At 44.6% G+C, this 18,540-nt stretch overlaps 2 protein-coding genes across 6 annotated transcripts in view; one reads left to right on the forward strand and one right to left on the reverse strand.

Annotated features, from left to right (window-relative positions):
- Positions 1-1,964, reverse strand: part of CBR1 (carbonyl reductase 1) — a 6,483-nt gene extending 4,519 nt beyond the window's left edge. Inside the window, exons 1-2 of the mRNA XM_005427789.2 lie at positions 1,827-1,964; positions 1-162 (exon numbers count right to left, since the gene is read on the reverse strand). The exon at positions 1-162 is cut by the window's left edge and continues 155 nt beyond it. Coding sequence (XP_005427846.1) covers positions 1-128 — 128 coding nt within the window. The 5' untranslated portion in view covers positions 129-162; positions 1,827-1,964. The remainder of the gene's footprint in view (positions 163-1,826) is intronic.
- Positions 1,946-15,521, forward strand: SETD4 (SET domain containing 4). Of its 5 annotated transcripts, none has more exons than XM_031062613.1 (11): positions 1,946-2,042; positions 2,881-2,986; positions 3,425-3,520; positions 4,282-4,319; positions 4,539-4,627; positions 6,179-6,608; positions 7,426-7,600; positions 8,023-8,104; positions 8,380-8,460; positions 10,024-10,147; positions 10,403-11,336. In XM_031062613.1, exons 2-11 carry the CDS (start codon positions 2,914-2,916, stop codon positions 10,535-10,537), a joined length of 1,323 nt encoding a protein of 440 aa, XP_030918473.1. In that variant the 5' UTR covers positions 1,946-2,042; positions 2,881-2,913; the 3' UTR covers positions 10,538-11,336. The 5 variants fall into 5 exon arrangements, with proteins under 5 accessions (XP_030918473.1, XP_005427864.1, XP_030918474.1 ...); XM_005427807.2 differs by lacking the exon at positions 1,946-2,042 and adding an exon at positions 2,110-2,237; XM_031062614.1 differs by lacking the exons at positions 1,946-2,042; positions 8,380-8,460 and adding an exon at positions 2,110-2,237.
- The last annotated feature ends 3,019 nt before the right edge of the window (positions 15,522-18,540 follow it).

Below are 18,540 nucleotides of genomic sequence, written 5' to 3' on the forward strand. Positions count from 1 at the left end.
TGGCCACGGCCGGGATCCCGGGATGTCAGGTACACGTCCCCCGGGAACTGCCGGCACAGCGCCCGCACGATGGCCAAGCCAATGCCTTTGTTGGAGCCCGTCACCACTGCCACCCGCACGTTGGACATTGTCCCCTGGGAACGTGAGCCAAGGTCACGGGAACTGGCAACAGCAAAGAAAAGGTCAGTCAGACACACAGAATGGCTGTTTGGAAAGGAATTAGGATCACGGGATGGTCTGGGTTGGAAGGGACTGTGGAAGCCCAGGGCACCAGGAATATTTCTGTGTCTGCTCCGGGGGCCCTGACCCCCAGGGCAGCACTGACTCTGACCCTCATTCATGGAGAAAGTTTCCCAGACTTCAAGATAGACTGGAATCCACAAAAGTGTGAAATAGATTATAGAGAGCAGTGTAGGTGTATCACTGGGTGACAAATTGAGGTTTGGGGATTTTTAGTGTGTTGTGGATGGAAGCAAGATGGAGAGCACAGGGTGTCGTCCTGGGTTTGTTCTTCATGCTTCTTCTCCATGGGTTTGGGTGGCATTTTGTAACTGGGCAGAAAAGTCCCCATTGCAGCTCTGTGGGATCAGTTATTGGGTTAAAAGGGAAAATAATCCAGGTGTCAGTTCTTAATTGGATAGTTCAGTCCTAAAAGACCTTGTAACAAGAGATTGTTGGCCATTTTGTGCCTTCTAATGAAAAGCTGCTGAACTCACGGTAGTGACACTGTTTTACTGATAAGAAATAATAAACTCTTAAATCCCAGTATGAACTACTGTCTCAAGTGCCTTCAATTCAAACCCAGAGAAACCAACAACTAAAACCCCCACAACCTTAAAGATTGTCTCATTGCCATGGACGCCTTCCACTACCCCAGGTCACTCCCATCCAACCTGGCCTTGAACATTTCCAGCAGTGTGGAGCCTCCCTAGGGAAGTGTTTTTTCTTTAAAATATTATTTAAAATTCCACCTCGGATTATGTGAAACTACATTCCTGTGCAAGCCGTGTAAATTCCTAAGGCAACATGAGGTATTCACGGAGATATCTGGTGTTAAGTGTTCTGAAGAAAAGCCAACCAGTGATGGGTAAAAAGAAGAAATGTCTCAACTAAAAATTACAAGTGACTAACCTTTCATACTAAATTAACTTTTTGTAGGAGTAAGCTCTTCTGCACTTACACCTCACAGAAAGACTTTACACCTTTTGGGAATATTCAATTGGGTCAGCTCAAGTTCTGCTGAAAACTTCAGGCTCCAAACCTGAGCAACCTTGTTTAGTGTAAGGTATCCCTGTCCATGGCAAGGGCTGGAATTGGATGATCTTTAAGGTCCCAAACAATTTAAAAAAAGGATGGGGTATCTTTATCTTCCAGTGCCAGGCAAGAGGAGCAATTACAACCTTTTCCGGAAAAAACAGCAGAGCACAGGCTGACTACAATGGCTGGTTGTGTAACACAGCCTCCGAAAACCTGATTGCTGCTTTTCTAACCGATACAGTGCATTTAAAGAAGCTGCATTTCCCCCACAAAAACAAGTTTAAACGCTGGCTTTGCCCTCTTTTGGCATCGTTACCATCTTTTTCTTCCTAATTTACTTGTAACCCCAAGCAGGCATCCAGCGAATATATATCACTCCAGGAATCTCCCGAGTGACGCCCCAGGGTCAGGAACGCCATTCTCCCCTCACCGCAAGTCTCCCTCTGTCCCCCTTGTCCCGTCCCCCTCAGGGGAGGGAACCCGCGGGCCGCCATCAACCCCGACGCCCTCAGGGGGGACACGGGGGTGAAGGGTCCGGTAGGGGGGACACCCAGCACCCCATCACCCACCTCCAGCACCGCGGGCACCTCTCCCTCGTCCCTCAGCTCCACACAGCGAGGAAAGAACAAGTTATATCCAAAGCACAGACACCCGCAAACCGCGGGGAAGGGAGATGGGAACACCCCTAAGATGGCGGGGCATCCCCGCCTCAAAGGCGGGAGAGCGGGCGGGGACTCGCGGAGGCGGACAGCGAGGGAATGTCGGTCCTTGTGTCCCCTTTGCAGGTGGGTTTGGGACGCCGGGCAGCAATTCCAGCCCGGGAGAGACTCGGGAATCACAGTCTGGGCTGGCAGGGTTGGGGCTCCCAGGTGCAGTGCGCGGAGCACGGGCGGTCCCTCAGGAAGTTCCGCTCCCGCAGCGCTGCCGGGGCCGTTTCTGTCCCTCCCGTGCCGGGGGTTTGTGCCGAGCGGCGAATGAAGGTTGGTTAGTACAAGATTCCCAGTTCTGGGGTGGGATGAGATGATAGGGGATGGGGTTTGGACTCGATGATCTCTGAGGTCTTTTCAACCCAAAGGAACGGGATGGGATGGAGGGCCGGCCTCTGGAGCAGCCCGAGCGCCTGTGGGTGATCCCGGCTCCCTGCGGCCCTCCGTCCTGGCAGGGAAAAGCTGCTCTTCGAGGTGCAGTTCAGGGCAATTTTAGCAAAAGGAAAGAGATCAGGGAAAGGTTCTTCCCCCAGAGGGTGCTGGCACTGCCCAGGCTGCCCAGGGAATGGGCACGGCCCCGAGGCTGCCACAGCTCCCCGAGAGCGCTGCCAGGGATGCCCAGGCTGGGCTGGGTGGGCTCTGGGCAGGGCAGGGGTGGCACTGGGGGATCCTTGTGGATCTTTCTCAACTCAGGATATTCCATAAGTCTATGAAGGATCATCCTATCCCATCCCATCCCCATGGGCAGGGACACCTCCCACTGTCCCAGGCTGCTCCAGCCCCAGTGTCCAGCCTGGCCTTGGGCACTGCCAGGGATCCAGGGGCACCCTGTGCCAGGGCCTGCCCACCCTCACTGTAATAAATTTGACTTTAAATGTTTCTAAATCAGTTATTTTAAATTTTATTTTAAATTCAGGTTGTCTAAAAACGGCAAAATATTTTGCTTAATATGAAGAAAAGCAGAGGTCGGACAGGTCGAAAGAGGAGAAGAAGAAAACACTTGAAGAGTTTTATGGATGGAGGTATCATCATACCTGGAAGTTAAATAAGAAAATAACCAATTGTTCCTCAAGGTGTCACTTTATTATTTATATTTTCAAAAGCCTTTGTGCTTGGAAAATGGCATTCATAAATGATACTTTTTTTATATGCAAATATCTGAGTGTTAGTTTACAGTCCCAAGCAGAGCAAGGTGAATTTTCTGAGCTCACTTTTCTGCCTAATGGCAAATATTCCATTATTCTAAAATTCCTTGGACATGTTGAATAACTCACACATTTCTGAGACCTCCCAGTGCCCACAGACCCCAAATTTATTTAGTTCAATTCTTTCTTGCCATTCTGTTATGCTTTAAAATGTCCAAAATGCAGTTTCTCTGACTATACAGTAAAATGTTTATGTTTCCTTTATTGTCCAACAGAATTCTCTTTAATAGCATTAATTTATTTTTCTATTTTTAGTCAACTGCAGTCACAAGCTGGAATACATTAAACTTAAGAAGTGGCTAAAAGAGAGAGGATTTGAAGACAGTAATTTAAGGCCAGCAGAGTTCTGGGGTAATGCTTTAATTATTTCTTGATGGTACAAATTTCTGACTCTTCTAAGAATTTTCAATTTCTGGTTTCATTTTGAATTATGATTCTGTCTGACATCAGGAAAAAAACCAGTTACTGATACTCTTCCAAGGATCTTGTAATGTCAATTTAACATGAAAAAATAGATATGGAGGCCTGAAAAAGCCAAAATTTGAAGTGGAAATAAAACAGTTTTTGGAATTCAACCTTGTTATAACTTGTTTATCTTTTTATCCCCAAGCAAGTTCAGCTTGGGAGCTGAGGTTCACTTAGTAATCTTTACAGTAAAGATTTATACTTATATTTTTTCTCTCTCTGTAGGTTTTATTTTAAATATTTTGTAATATTATAGACAGAGCAGAAAGAACACAATGGATCAGAGAAAAATATTGTGACTAGAAATGCTAAAGTTTAGTTAAAACTCTGAAACCAAGAGCTGCAGCTGGTGATGAAAGATGTGTGTGAAGAAAAAATGGAGAAAAAGAAGGTGAATAATTGCTATGAGTGGGAGAAAAAAAGGCTGAAGAATTGCTAGAATTAGACAGCAAATGCTGCAGGATATGCAGGGAAAAGATCCTGAAAAATAAAGAGAAAAAGAAATGAGCTATATCTGGAACAGTCCATAACTGAATTTCTGTGTTGTTACACATGCTGCCTGTTCTTTTAGAGCTTCTCCTTGCTGACCTGATCACTGATTTTCCATATCTACATTTCTTTACTCCTGCTCTTTGTTCCTTCTTCAGGGACAGGCAGAGGATTGATGACAACAAAAGCTCTTCAGGTGAGTGATGCTGTTTCTAATGCAGGAGCCCTTCAGGTTTTTTTTGACATTTAATGATTTTTGCAACAAGCAAAGCTCAGAAATCCGTTGTGAATGTAATTTCTGACTTTTGCACTGTTGCAGCCAGAATGTGAAACCACCAGTCCCCACAGTAATTAATCTTTCCACTTGATTTTTACTGGTTTTTGTGTGTAATTTTTCTTTCCTCCTCCTTCAAAGGCAGGAGATGTGATTATTTCATTGCCTGAGAAGTGTTTGCTCACCACGAGCACCGTCCTCAGCAGCTGCCTGGGAGGACACATTGAGAAGTAAGTGACAAGTGACACTTGGTGGCCTTCAGTGGGGTTTTTTCAGCAGTAATGAACCCTCTGAAGGGGTGGTGGAGCTTTAAACTGAATATCCTGAGTGGTGCCAGCATTTCAGGGGTGTGGAATGCTCAGATAGAGAAAATTTTAATACTGAACATTGTCACCATGATATTTTCTGAAAAATCCTCTTTGCCCAGGATTTTCTCCTGAGAAGCTGAGAGGCCTCAGAAAAGAATGAAAACAATAATTATCTGATTGCTTGGGAATGTGGTCTGGAGATCATTTATCAACAGGTGCATCTTTGATTAGTTCCATGTGAATTGTTTTTAATTCATGACCAATCCCAGTCCAGCTGTGTCAGACTCTCTGAGTCAGTCACGAGTTTTTCATGATCATTCTTGTCTAGCCTTCTGATGTATCCTTTCTCTTCCTTTAGTATAGTTTTAGGATATTAATACAATATAATACAATATAATACAATACAATATAATACAGTATAATACAATATAATATAATGTAATGTAATATATAGTATGTAATGTAATATATAGTATATAATGTAATATAATATAGTATATAGTATATAATATATAATATATATAATATAATAATCAGTCTTCTGAGAACATGGAGTCAGATTCTCATCTCTCACCTCATCCTGGGGACCTCACAACACCACAGAACATTTGATATATACTGAACATCTGATAAATACTGAACATTTGCTAAATACTTAAGTTCCCCTTTTAGCTTGGCACAGCTGGAGAGAGGGCACAGGCTGCAGCTGCCTCAGAGCTTGCTTGGCCCTAAATGCCAATTAGAAATGTTTTTTTTGGTAATTTGGGAGTCAGCTCCAATAGGAGAAGAAAGATAAAACTGGGCTGCAAAGCCAGGGCCTTTTAGAAAATTAGGAACAAATTGGAAATTTGGAAAATTTGGAACAAAGCCTCGTGCTGGGCATTGAATATTGTGTATCCTGAAAAAAGCCAGCCCAAGGGGTGAACCTGAAATTGTTATTAAATCCAGCTTTTATTGCCCCTTGGAAATCAGCCACAGGACTTGGAGATGAACTACAAAGAAGTTTTAAATAGAAGCTATTTAAAACTTCCAGAGAGCTCTGAGAGAGGTAAAACTCTGCTGTGTCCATTTCCCATCTCACCTCTGCAGGTCTGCTGCATTGGTATTTTTATTATTATTTTATCTCTATTTTTATTTTATTTTTACTTTTATTTTTAGTTTTAAATTTTGTTTTATTTTTATTTTACTTTTTATTTTTTCTATTTTATTTTTCTTTCCATTTTATTTTTCTTTCTACGTTCTTTTTATTTTTAATTTTATTTTATTTATAATTTTGTTTATTTATTTTATTTTTCTTTCTATTTTATTTTTCTTTCTTTTTTTATTTTTTCTTCTTTTTTATTTTTATTCTTATTTTACCTTTAAAAATTTTTTATTTATTTTGCTTTTTTTATTTTTATTTTTTTATTTCTTGTTTTTTAAATTCTATCATAATTTTTATTTTATTTTTATTGTATTTTTATTTCCCAATAGCTGGAAGCCCCCTGTGTCTCCTTTGCTGGCCCTGTGCACGTTTTTGATAGCAGAGAAACACGCTGGGGAGAAATCTCCATGGAAGCCCTACCTGGATGTTCTACCCAAGACTTACACCTGCCCTGCTTGTTTGGAACCTGATGTCATCAATCTTCTCCCAAATCCCTTAAAAAAGAAGGCTCAGGAGCAAAAAATGATGATCCAAGAGCTGTTCAGATCTTCCAGAGCTTTCTTCTCTTCCCTGCAGCCTTTGTTTGCTGAGAGCACAGGAACTATTTTTAATTTCAGCGCTTTGGAGTGGGCTTGGTGCACCATAAACACCAGGACAATCTACATGAAACATCCACACAGGGATTGTTTCTCCCTGGAGCCAGATGTTTATGCACTGGCACCATATTTAGATTTGCTAAACCACAGCCCAAATGTTCAGGTAAGAAGCTCAAAATAGATGAGTGAATGTTTTTATTTTTATAAAGCACACTCTGTCAATGCCATCTGCATTGATGTGGTGGGTGAGGAGTGTGGGGAGGGCAGGGATGGATCTCACAGGGGGAGAAATGGCTCAGCTCCTCAGGAACTGCAGTGCCAGGACACAGGGAATGGTTTCAGACTGCCAGAGGGCAGGGTTGGGTGGGATATTGAGAAAAAATCCTCTCCTGGCAGGGTGGGCAGGGCTGGGATGGAATTCCATCCCTGCATCCCTGGCAGTGCCCAAGGCCAGGCTGGACACTGGGGACAGTGGCAGGTGTCCCTGCCATGGCAGGGGTGGGAATGAGATATTTAAGGTCCCTCCAACCCAAACATTCAGTGATTCTATAATTCAAATATTTCAGTTTGTGCAGCAAAGCCAAGGCGCAGGGACATCCCACAGTGGCTGGGGGAGATTTGCATCCAAATCAACTTTTGGGAAGAGCCACTTGTAAACACCCCCCTGATCTGCTCCTAAAAGCAAGACAAATTCCTTGTCCTGACACAAATCCCATGGTCCCTGTGTTATTTCACCTCTGGCTGAAGCCTCAGAGCAGCCTGAGGGGAGTGCAGAGAGAATTTCCACCTTTTGTCAGGCTCTGGGTGCCACCACTGGGCTGGGGCAGCACAGGAGAGGCCAGCCCTGCATGGAACCATCTGTGTTTGCAGATCTGGGGTCTCTCCACAATTGAACAAGAATTTCAATCCTCTGGGGTTTCAAAATTCAAAGGTTTGTTTCCTTTTTCACCCTTTTACCTTCTATTTTTCACTCCCTGAAGGTCACGGCTGGGTTTAATGAGCAGACAAGGAGCTATGAAATTTGGACAAATTCACAATGCAAAAAATACCAGGAAGTTTTGATCTGCTATGGACCTCACGATAATCAGAGGCTGCTGCTGGAATATGGATTTGTTGCCCTGGACAACCCTCACAGCAGTGTTTATGTCTCAGCAGGTTGGATTTATGGATTGTCTGAGCATTGAAAGGCACAAAACCAGAGAACTGAGTGTGTGATACCTCTTTGCATAGACTTTAATGATTTAACTTTTCCTTAATTAAAATGGTTTTTGTTACTATGTTATTTTTTAGAATTGTTATTATTAACAACATCTGTGTAGAGATTCCAGCTGGATGTCTTAGATTGCAGCACTGAGGATTGAAATCCAGATCTTCACAAACTGAACTTGCTTGGAGTGTTCCATAACTTCAGTTTGAGTCAGGATTTCTGTTAGAATCCTGGAAAGTTCTCCAAAATTTAACAGGTTTTGATCTTAGTCCTACATTAAAAATATGCTTGAAGTCTCTTGTCAGAATTGATGATTGTGGTTTCTCATACATACAATTTATTGAAATATTTAAACTGTATTTTTCTGCAGATATCCTCCTCAAATATTTCTCACCACTGGACAAGCAGAGAAAGGCCAAAGTTTCCATTCTAAAGGATCATGATTTCCTAGAGTAAGTATCTGGAGTTTTTTGTTTCCTGGTGAGATTTTAATTCAGTTTTTCTGGGAGTGAAATTTTGCTTCCAGTATCAAGATCCAGCAAAAAAAAACCAAAAAAAAAAAAAAAAGTAGAATTATTTGTTTTTTAACAAACTCACTGCTTGGGAGAGATGGAGAAGTTATAAACCCCAGTATCAAAGCTGGAGATCTTCCATGGCTGATGTGTCTCAGGAAGAAAACTCACTCCAAAGCTCAGCTGAACTTCATCCCATCCCTTGGACTTTGTAGGAACCTGACCTTTGGCTGGGAGGGACCATCCTGGAGACTCCTCACAGCCCTCAAGGTGCTGAGTCTGGCAGCAGAGGAATTGTGAGTTGGAGCACCCTCAGTGTTTATTGGGTGGGTGTGCAGGAGCCTTTGGCTTTGATTTCATGGAATCACCAAGGTGGGAAGGGACCCCAGGGTCACCCAGTGCCACCCCAGCCCCAGCAGCACCACCCCAATCCCTGTCCCCAAGGCCACATCCAGACTGCTCTGGGACAATTCCAGGGACTCCAAACCTCCCTGGGCAGCTCAGCCCAAGGCCTGACCACTCTGCCAGGGAAATTTTCTGTGCCAATCTCCAACCTGAGCCTGCCCTGGTGCCATTTGAGGCCATTTCCTCTCCTCCTTTCCCTGCCCCTCCTGTCAGGAGCTGTGCAGAGCACTGAGGTCCCCCCTGAGCCTCCTTTGCTCCAGGCTGAGCCCCCCCAGTTCAGCTGCTCCCCCCAGGATTTGTTTTCCAGCCCTTTCCCAGTTATTTTTGCCCTCTCTGGCCCAGCTCCAACCCCTCAATGTCATTTTTTGGGTAACACTGCACAAGCTGGGAGAGAATCCAACTCCCTGCCCTGCTCTGGCCCAGGTTTGCAGCACCCCTGGGCAGAAGCTGAGTTTATTCCCACTGTTGCTCAGATTTGCAGCTTCAATCTGAAAGGGAATTTAGACCAAGAGGGAAATCAAGGTTTTATCTTTTTTTCCCCTCAGTAAGATCCCAGCTCAGCCCAAGGCCTGACCACTCTGTGAGGGAAATTTTCTGTGCCAATCTCCAACCTGAGCCTGCCCTGGTGCCATTTGAGGCCATTTCCTCTCCTCCTTTCCCTGCCCCTCCTGTCAGGAGCTGTGCAGAGCACTGAGGTCCCCCCTGAGCCTCCTTTGCTCCAGGCTGAGCCCCCCCAGTTCATCTGCTCCTTCCAGGATTTGTTTTCCAGCCCCTTCAATATTTTCTGTTTCCCTTCACTCTTTGCTCTCTACTGGCTGTGAGTGACACACTGGGACAATTTTTGGATCTCCTGTGTCTGGTTTGTTGCCCCCAGGTGAGAAATGAAAAGAAGAGAGACAGAAAACACCCTTGACTCTTAACTCCCTCCCCTTTTGCTGCTTTGGTGATTTCCTTTCCTGTATTATTTCCCCTTTCTATTTCAAGCCCCAGATATTCCCTCAAGGTTCAGGCTCCTTTCAGGCCTTTTTCCTGTTGGTTTGATGAAATTTTAAATGCTTTTAACCTGGTTTGATTTCCTTGACTCATGTGTTCCACAGGCTGGAATTCCAGGGCCAAGGAAGTTGCTGAAATTCATCTCCAGGGACTCTCAGTGCACTTGGAGCATTTATTCCAAATGGCAAATCTGCCTCAAACATCAGGGGTGCAAAATGATTACCTGCACTTTGTTTGCAATCAATGAAATGAGGGAATAAATTAATGAGAAAAGGCTTGTTCAGAGTTGTTTGTGCTTTGAAGATTCATTGCTGAGTGGAATAAATTGATCTGAGAACTAAAAATAAATCCCTGGGCTGGGTTACAGGCCCAGGTGAGGGCCAGGGCAGCAGAGCCACGTTTGGCATCCAGCTGGGGAGTGCAGCAAATAATTCTGAATTCTTCAACCATTTTGGTTCCAGTGCCTGCTGGAGGAGGATCCTGCTTGGGGATGTCTCTTCAGCCAGGAATGAACAGCAGGCTTTGGCTACAGCAGCAAAAATTTGTCAGTTTTTAATAGAGGAGACCCAGCATGTCCTTCTCCAGGTAACTTGGGAAAATAAGGGAGCTCAGATTCCTTTCTCCATCAGAACTATGTCATTTTCTCAGTAAGAATTTTGATGATTTTTCCCTTTCCCTCTTTTTTTTTTTGTTTTTACTGCTAAAGTTTCTCTTGTGAAATTAAAAACCCCACTATTTTACCATAACCAATAAAATCCTTACAGATTTTCACAGATTTTCTCTTCATGTCCTATGAAATCAAAATTTTGCATCATTTCATCCCATTTGTCTCAACTCCAGATTTCCCAGTTGAAAAGGGACAGAGAGAACCTCAAAACCCACCTGGCTTTGGTGGAAATGCTGCGCTCAGAAGACCTCAAGATCCTTCAAAAATCAGCTGAGATTCTTTGCAACTTGAATTTAGGAACAGCTTGAGCCCCCTGGAGCTCAGACAGCTCTAACTGGTCAGGGATTATTGCCAGATTATTACTCTTTTAATGGACCTGAGCAGCAAAGAATAATTTAAATTTCATCAGATGAATTTTGTTCTTTGCTGACCTCCACACAAAACGTTCTGCTGAAGTGGGGAGCTCGAGCTCCTTGGTTTGGAGAAAAGAGAATTTTTTTAAAGGGCATTTCAGGGCAGGACCCTTATTTAAGCTGCAGAAACTTCATTTGGAATTGGGATTCTCTTGTGATTATTTTCCAGGATGTGATTTTATAAAGTGTTTATTTTTGTAAATGTATTACCTCATTTTCTACAAGACTTGTCTGTTTTATTTTTCTAAAATCCTTTCTGGAGCTGGAACTCCATCCCTCACATCCTTGAGGCCAATTCACCTTCAGATTTGCCTAAGTTATGTTTTTATGTCACTTGCCACCATATTTGACACTCTAATCAGTCCCATTAAGCCCTGCTCAGTTTAGATTGGATATCAGGAATTTTTTTTTCATGTAAAACATTGGAACAGGATACCCAGGGCAGAGTCCCCCATCCCTGGGACTGTCCAAAAACGTGGATGTGGCACTTGAGGACTTGGTTTGATGGTGACCATGGGGTGATGGTTGGACTTTGAGCTTAAAGTCTTTTCCAGCTTTAAGGATTCTGGGATTTTCTGGCTCTGAAGTGCCTCCTGAGGTTCCTTTGGATTTGGGGGGAATTCTCACCAGTTTTTCTCCAGGTCCTTCTGTGACTGTTTGACCTTCCTTTAATAAACCCCTTTTCATTCTCTAACACCAGCTGTGTTTCTAATTTTATCATTTTATCACAAAATGCTGCCAGAGTTAAAGGAGATAAGGCTGTTTGGCTGGTTTATTTATATATTTTTTTCCTCCTGAGGATGGTTATTTTAAGAGCAGCTCCTGTGCAGTGTGTCTGGCGAGGTGAATACGAGTTTGACAGAAGTTGATTTGCTTTTGCTGGGGGCTCCACATTTATTCCAGGTGCTTTGGATATGAGCTGTGCCCCTGGAACTCCTACACAGCCTCCAGGGAGAGCAGGAAAGGGGATCTGGAAGTGCAGGAAAGAAGGCAGAGCACAGCAATTTATGTGTCTATATAAAAATATACCTCAAATTTAAGCTTAAACTTTTTTTATTCAACCTAAACTATGTGCAAGACAGGGCTGAGAGCTGAGGTGCCTGAGGAAGCAGCAGCCCTGGGAGTGCTCTCTAGCTGTTTTACAGAATAAATCAAATCTTCAGAGTGAAAATTCTCCCTCTCAGCCTCACTTTGAGCTGCAAACAGCATCTCCTCAGTGATGTGCTGATAACGTTTCACTCTGGCTCTCTGGTCCCTGAAAAAGGGTTGAGTTGGATCTTACTGTGGTGAAAAAAAAGAGAAAATCTTGATTTCCCTCTTGGTCTAAATTCCCTTTCAGATTGAAGCTGCAAATCTGAGCAACAGTGGGAATAAACTCAGCTTCTGCCCAGGGGTGCTGCAAACCTGGGCCAGAGCAGGGCAGGGAGTTGGATTCTCTCCCAGCTTGTGCAGTGTTACCCAAAAAATGACATTGAGGGGTTGGAGCTGGGCCAGAGAGGGCAAAAATAACTGGGAAAGGGCTGGAAAACAAATCCTGGGGGGAGCAGCTGAACTGGGGGGGCTCAGCCTGGAGCAAAGGAGGCTCAGGGGGGACCTCAGTGCTCTGCACAGCTCCTGACAGGAGGGGCAGGGACAGGAGGAGAGGAAATGGCCTCAAATGGCACCAGGGCAGGCTCAGGTTGGAGATTGGCACAGAAAATTTCCCTGGCAGAGTGGTCAGGCCTTGGGCTGAGCTGCCCAGGGAGGTTTGGAGTCCCTGGAATTGTCCCAGAGCAGTCTGGATGTGGCCTTGGGGACAGGGATTGGGGTGGTGCTGCTGGGGCTGGGGTGGCACTGGGTGACCCTGGGGTCCCTTCCCACCTTGGTGATTCCATGAAATCAAAGCCAAAGGCTCCTGCACACCCACCCAATAAACACTGAGGGTGCTCCAACTCACAGTTCCTCTGCTGCCAGACTCAGCACCTTGAGGGCTGTGAGGAGTCCCCAGGATGGTCCCTCCCAGCCAAAGGTCAGGTTCCTACACAGTCCAGGGGATGGGATGAAGTTCAGCTGAGCTTTGGAGCTGCATGTGGCCCCTGGGGACAGGGACAGGGTTTGGGGTGATGCTGGTGGGGCTGGGGTGGCACTGGGTGATCCTGGAGGGCTCTCCCCACCTTGGTGATCCTGGGATTCAAGGAGAGCTGAAGTGGGAAGGCACCCAAAGAGAAACTGGGTTTGTTTAGGTAATAAGAGCCCCCAGATTTCATGTGTAAAGAGCACGAGGCAGAAATAGCACAGTTGATTTTTTTTTTTTTAATTTTTTAAGGGAGGTGTTGATTTAGTGAAGTCACTGGAGTCACTGAAAAAATACAAACATGAAACCTCCTGAGAAAATCTTTGCTGTGTCAGTTTATGTCAATGAAACCTGGATTTCCTTTGATCTGCTGCAGAAAGTGGCTCCCAGTTGAGAGTTTTCTCCTGTAATGTGTGCAGCTCATCCATCACTGCCGAGTGCCCTCAGGCCTGTCTGGTTTGGGACAAGATAAGGGAGTATCAGCTTCACAGCCTGATAATTAAAGCTTTTAAATAAGCTATGAAAACACTGCCAATGGCATTTCCAAAAGAAAGAGCTTTTAAAAATGATCCTGTCCAAAAAGTGCCACACTTGGGCAGAATTTGCAATGTTTGTTTGCAGTCAGTGATTCAAGTGATGGATTTAATGTTCTCTGGAACACAGGAAAATATCCCAAAAAATCTTTATGGGTTTTTTTAAACAGTAGCAGGGTCAGGTGGCTGCTCCTGGATCCCTGGATGTCCAAGGCCAGGCTGGATGGGATTTGGTGTAACCTGGCAGGGGGTGAAATAATTTCTAATGTCCCTCCCAACCCAAACCATTCCAGAAATGGAATTGAAAAATTGCATTTCCAGCTCATTTCACTGCATGTTTTAGTGGATATCTATAATGCCAGAATTCAGGTTTAGAAAGCGCTGCACTGAAGTGTATTCAGGGGAAAACCAAAGATAATTAGTCCCACATCAATTGTAAAAAATATAAAACCAATGCAGTCTCTGTGCTGTCCACTAGATGATGCAGCTGTACTGCAGAGAAACAAGGAATTACAGTAAATCCACATCCAATTACAATCCTATTTACTGTATCACATTTATAACAGAAAAAAGCATTGTCTCCAGTGATATACCCCAACTGTACTTCGATAAATAGTTCAAAATGTCGTTTTCTTTCTGCTCTGAAAGGGAAACATGAAGTTTGTAGTCTTTTATCTTTTCAGTTTTATTGGGATTTAACTTTGTTGTTGTGCCTCTCACAAGTTTCCTCATGGCATTCCTCTTGGAGCTGTCACTCAAGACAGTTCAAATCATTGCCTGGATGATCTTGAAGGTCTCTTCCAACCCTGGTGATTCCATGAACTCCACTCCGATGGATTAATTTACAGGATTGCAGTGGAGAAATGTCTGTTCCCGTGGTTTATTCCTTCAGAATGAGGGGCCTGATGGATCCCTGGCACAGATCCCTCTCAATAATGCCCTTGGATGGAGCAGATTGAAACATTTCCACTGACTGGGGGGAATTTGGAGAAGGGAAACTTCAGGGTGACCTCACTGTGGCCTTGCAGGACCTGAAGGAGCTGAAAGAAACGTGGAGAGAGACAATTTCCAAGGGCTGGAGGGACAGGACACAGGGAATGGCTCCCACTGCCAGAGGGCGGAGTTGGAATTTTCATGGGAGTTTTCAGTCACCTGGATTTAAAAAGATCAGAAATTATTTAATGAGTTATTCCATGAGTTAATTAATGTGATGTAATGTGATGTAATGTGATGTAATGTGATGTAATGTGATGTAATGTGATGTAATGTGATATAATATAATATAATATAATATAATATAATATAATATAATAATGATGTAATATATAATTATTATAATTAATATTGTAACAACATAATATTACATAATGTAATGTAATTATAATATAGTATCATAATTAAGTTTATATACATTAATTTTTAAAGTAACAATATTAGTAATAGTGCCTTGTGTACTTCACTGTACACAACAGTCAATAAAAAAGAAAAAACTTGTAGTGCATTGTAATTAGGAAATAATTGGCTTGTGATTGTGACGGTCTGAATTATAACATCAGAATTTTCTCACCCTTCTCAGGAGACTGAAAATAGAATAAAAGTTTTTAAAATGCCTCTCAGTTACCCCATCTCTGGGTCAGGAAAAGGCTTAATGCAACAGAATTTCAGGGAATTTGGGTGTCTATTCCATGAGATGCACTCTGAAAGGACAGGAATGGAATCTGGGTGAATTTGGGTGTCCCAGGGATGGAATTTCAGGGAATTTGGGTGTCCTTCCCACGAGATGAGCTCTGCAAGGACAGAGATTCTTGGTTGGGTTGGTCTGGCCTGCAGAGGGTGTTGGGGAGGGATCAAGAGGGATCTTCTGGCATTTTTTGGCAGTGCTGGAGCCTTTTTGCTGTACTGGTCCACCTGGGGGTGTCACTGCTCCTTGCACAGATGGATATGGACCAGATCCCAGGTGGGAAATTTCTCAATTCCCATTCCAGGCTTCTGTTATATCGGTGTATCCCAGAATTCCAGAATTTTCTGGGTCGCAAGGAACCTTAAAGACCATCCAGCTCCACTCCTGGCAAGGGCAGGAACTCCTTCCACTGGAAAAATCAGTCAGGGAGTTGTGGAGAGCAAGAACAAAAAAAAGGAAGAGAGAAACAACACTGAAAAAAAAAACCCTGAATGGTTAAACATTCCTAATTTCCAAATAAAATGTTTTTGGTAGAGAAAATGAGCAGAGCATTGTGAAACAAAGAAACCCCAGACCCTTGCAAGATGAAACAGCGTGAAAAATGTTCTTAATGCACCCACATTCTCTGGAGCTTCCCCCTGCTTCCCCCACTGGTTGAAGATTTGGATCCAAGTCCATAACAAAATGCAACTGTTGAACGTCAAGGAGGGGGAAATGGGAGCGTTCCTTGGGTAATTCACAGAGCAGCTGCTGCTGGTGGGTTGTGTTTCTCAGGGAAAGATGCTGCTCCCCTTGGGAGGAAGAGACAAATTTCTGCTCATTTGGTGTTCTAGGGCCAGCAGGGTTGTGATGCTTTGTGAGCCCAGCAAAGAGGACTGAGGCAAACAGTTTGGGTATAATTGTGCAGCTAAATGGACCCAAATCCTCTCTCTAAAAGGAGAAAAGTCAAGAGACAGCTAACAGTGAGTTATTGAAATCATTCTTTAAACACAGTTGGAGGGCCAGAGCTATTTTTACCTGTCTTGAAGCTCTCCAAGATTAATAAATAATTAAAAATTGTTGCAGACATCTTTTCGTGAAAAATCCTTTCTTTAGGATGTTTCCTGAGGAGCCTCAGGAACAAAATGTAAACATTGATTATCTGCTGCTGTGGAATGCAACAAGTAGATCTTTGATTAGCCCATCTTAAATGTTTATAATTAATGGCCAATCACAGCCCAGCTGGCTCAGACAGTCTTGAGACAGCTGCCTTTGATATCATTCTTCATTTTTCTATTCTTATCTAGCCTTCTGATGAAACCTTTTCTTCTATTCTTTTAGTATAGTTTTAATGTAATATATATCATAAAATAATAAATCAAACCTTCTGAAACATGGAGTCAGATTCTTCCTCTCTTCCCTCATCCTCGGACCCCTGTGAACACTGTCTCAAAAATAAATATAAATAATATAAATATTAGTAAATAATTTAAAAATATGGAATATCCTGGTTCTTTATGGTTGCAAGCTGATTCATGAATCAAGTGCTGGTGGCAGACAGCTCCAGCCTCTTTTGCCCTCTGCCCGCTTCAACACTGGGGAATCATTCCCTCCATTAACGCCCTGAAATTTCTGAGGAATGATGTGGAACAGGAGTCCCAGCAACTCCTCCTTTGTTTATAGCCAGAAACTCTCTGGCTGCTTAACAGAACATGAAAAGCAGCTCCTTTCCTATTACTGTCAAACAAACTTCACCTCCCCGCTCGCCTCCCGCGGGATTTGTCCCCGGCAGGAAGCTCAGACCCAGCCCTGCGAGCACAGAACTTCCAGTCACTTCAGGGGGAGGAAAAGAACCCTTTCATCATGTTCCGTTTTCTCCACTGCTTTATTTCACTTAAAACATCACTCACTACCAAATGGTCTTTGTCAGGAGTAATTGGCAAACGCTGGAGGCGCTTTTCGAGGCCGTCTGGATGGAAAATCTCAAAGCTGTTGTCTGCGCTGAAAGAAAATATTGCATTTGATCTTTTTATGATTCCTGCAGACATGATGTATGTCTGCATTCCTCAGCCTGAGGAATTCTCCCTGTTTGGGTTTCTCTGCCTTTCAGTGACAGGAAGTAGCACTTCACCCTCATTTTGCAGTATTGTCTGGGAATTAACCACAGCATAACAGTAATGTACATTTTCTTTTTGTGCTTCACAGAGGTCGGTTTTTATTAGCCACTTCTTGTGGTTTTCTCGTTGGCAAGTGGCAGATTGTCTCAGTGACAGCTGTGGCTATTGCATTTCAGCTGGGTTTGCATTTAAAAGTGGATTTCTTCTGGTGGCTCCTTCCTAAGTGATGTGCTGCTCTGAGCTTCCCGTGCCATAAATCAGCTTTTCCCTACTGCAGCTGCACAAAGGTGGCACTGCCCTGGTCACCTCTGCTCTGCCCTGAGATTTTGTGTCACCCACAGAGAGGACAGACAGAATGTTACACTAACCCTGGGGATTCCTGGCATGGAATGGTGGAATCATGGAATGGTTTGGGCTGGAAGGAACCTTAAAGGTCAGACAGTGCCATGGCAGGGACACCTCCCAGTGTCCCCAGTGTCCAGCCTGGCCTTGGGCACTGCCAGGGATCCGGGGGCAGCCCCAGCTGCTCTGGGCACCCTGTGCCAGGGCCTGCCCACCCTGCCAGGGAACAATTCCTCATTGCCAAGATCCCATCCAGCCCTGCCCTCTGGCACTGGCAGCCATTCCCTGGGTGCTGTCCCTGCAGGCCTTGTCCCCAGTCCCTCTGCAGCTCTCCTGGAGCCCTTCAGGCCCTGCCAGGGGCTCCGAGCTCTCCCTGCAGCTTCTCCTCTGCAGACTCTTGGGAATGGCACAGAATCATCAAAGTGGAAGAGCCCCCCAGGATCACCCAGTGCCACCCCAGCCCCACCAGCATCACCCCAATCCCTGTCCCTGTCCCCAAGGCCACATGCAGCTCCAAAGCTCACCTGAACTTCATCCCATCCCTTGGACTGTGTAGGAACCTGATCTTTGGCTGGGAGGGGCCATCCTGGAGACTCCTCACAGCCCTCAAGGTGCTGAGTCTGGCAGCAGAGGAATTGTGAGTTGGAGCACCCTCAGTGTTTATTGGGTGGGTGTGCAGGAGCCTTTGGCTTTGATTTCATGGAATCACCAAGGTGGGAAGGGACCCCAGGGTCACCCAGTGCCACCCCAGCCCCAGCAGCACCACCCCAATCCCTGTCCCCAAGGCCACATCCAGACTGCTCTGGGACAATTCCAGGGACTCCAAACCTCCCTGGGCAGCTCAGCCCAAGGCCTGACCACTCTGCCAGGGAAATTTTCTGTGCCAATCTCCGACCTGAGCCTGCCCTGGTGCCATTTGAGGCCATTTCCTCTCCTCCCTTCCCTTGGGACGGGGCAGGAGACACCAAACCCCATCTCAGTGGATCTGGCAGATTCAGACCCCTTGGAAAAGGGGATTTATTAATTTTGCTGCGTATGGAATATCTTGGTGCAATAACACACAGTGCAGAATTCAACAATATGAGTATTTTATTTTTTGTGGCTGTTGGGCCACATCTGCCATGACTCTGTTGATTGTCACTTTTTCACAGTTCCCAAATTAATGCCACATCAGAGACTCCTAAGCCAACAGC

Source organism: Geospiza fortis, unplaced genomic scaffold (genome assembly GCF_000277835.1).
Source record: "Geospiza fortis unplaced genomic scaffold, GeoFor_1.0 scaffold96, whole genome shotgun sequence".
NCBI classification, from domain to species: domain Eukaryota; kingdom Metazoa; phylum Chordata; class Aves; order Passeriformes; family Thraupidae; genus Geospiza; species Geospiza fortis.

Coding starts and splice junctions, on each gene's coding strand:
- SETD4 (XM_031062613.1), top strand. CDS start 2,914: ATGAAGAAAAGCAGAGGTCGGACAGGTCGAAAGAGGAGAAGAAGAAAA. Junction 4,628..6,178: donor CTGGGAGGACACATTGAGAA/GTAAGTGACAAG, acceptor ATTTCCCAATAG/CTGGAAGCCCCCTGTGTCTC. Junction 8,461..10,023: donor AGTCTGGCAGCAGAGGAATT/GTGAGTTGGAGC, acceptor TTTTGGTTCCAG/TGCCTGCTGGAGGAGGATCC.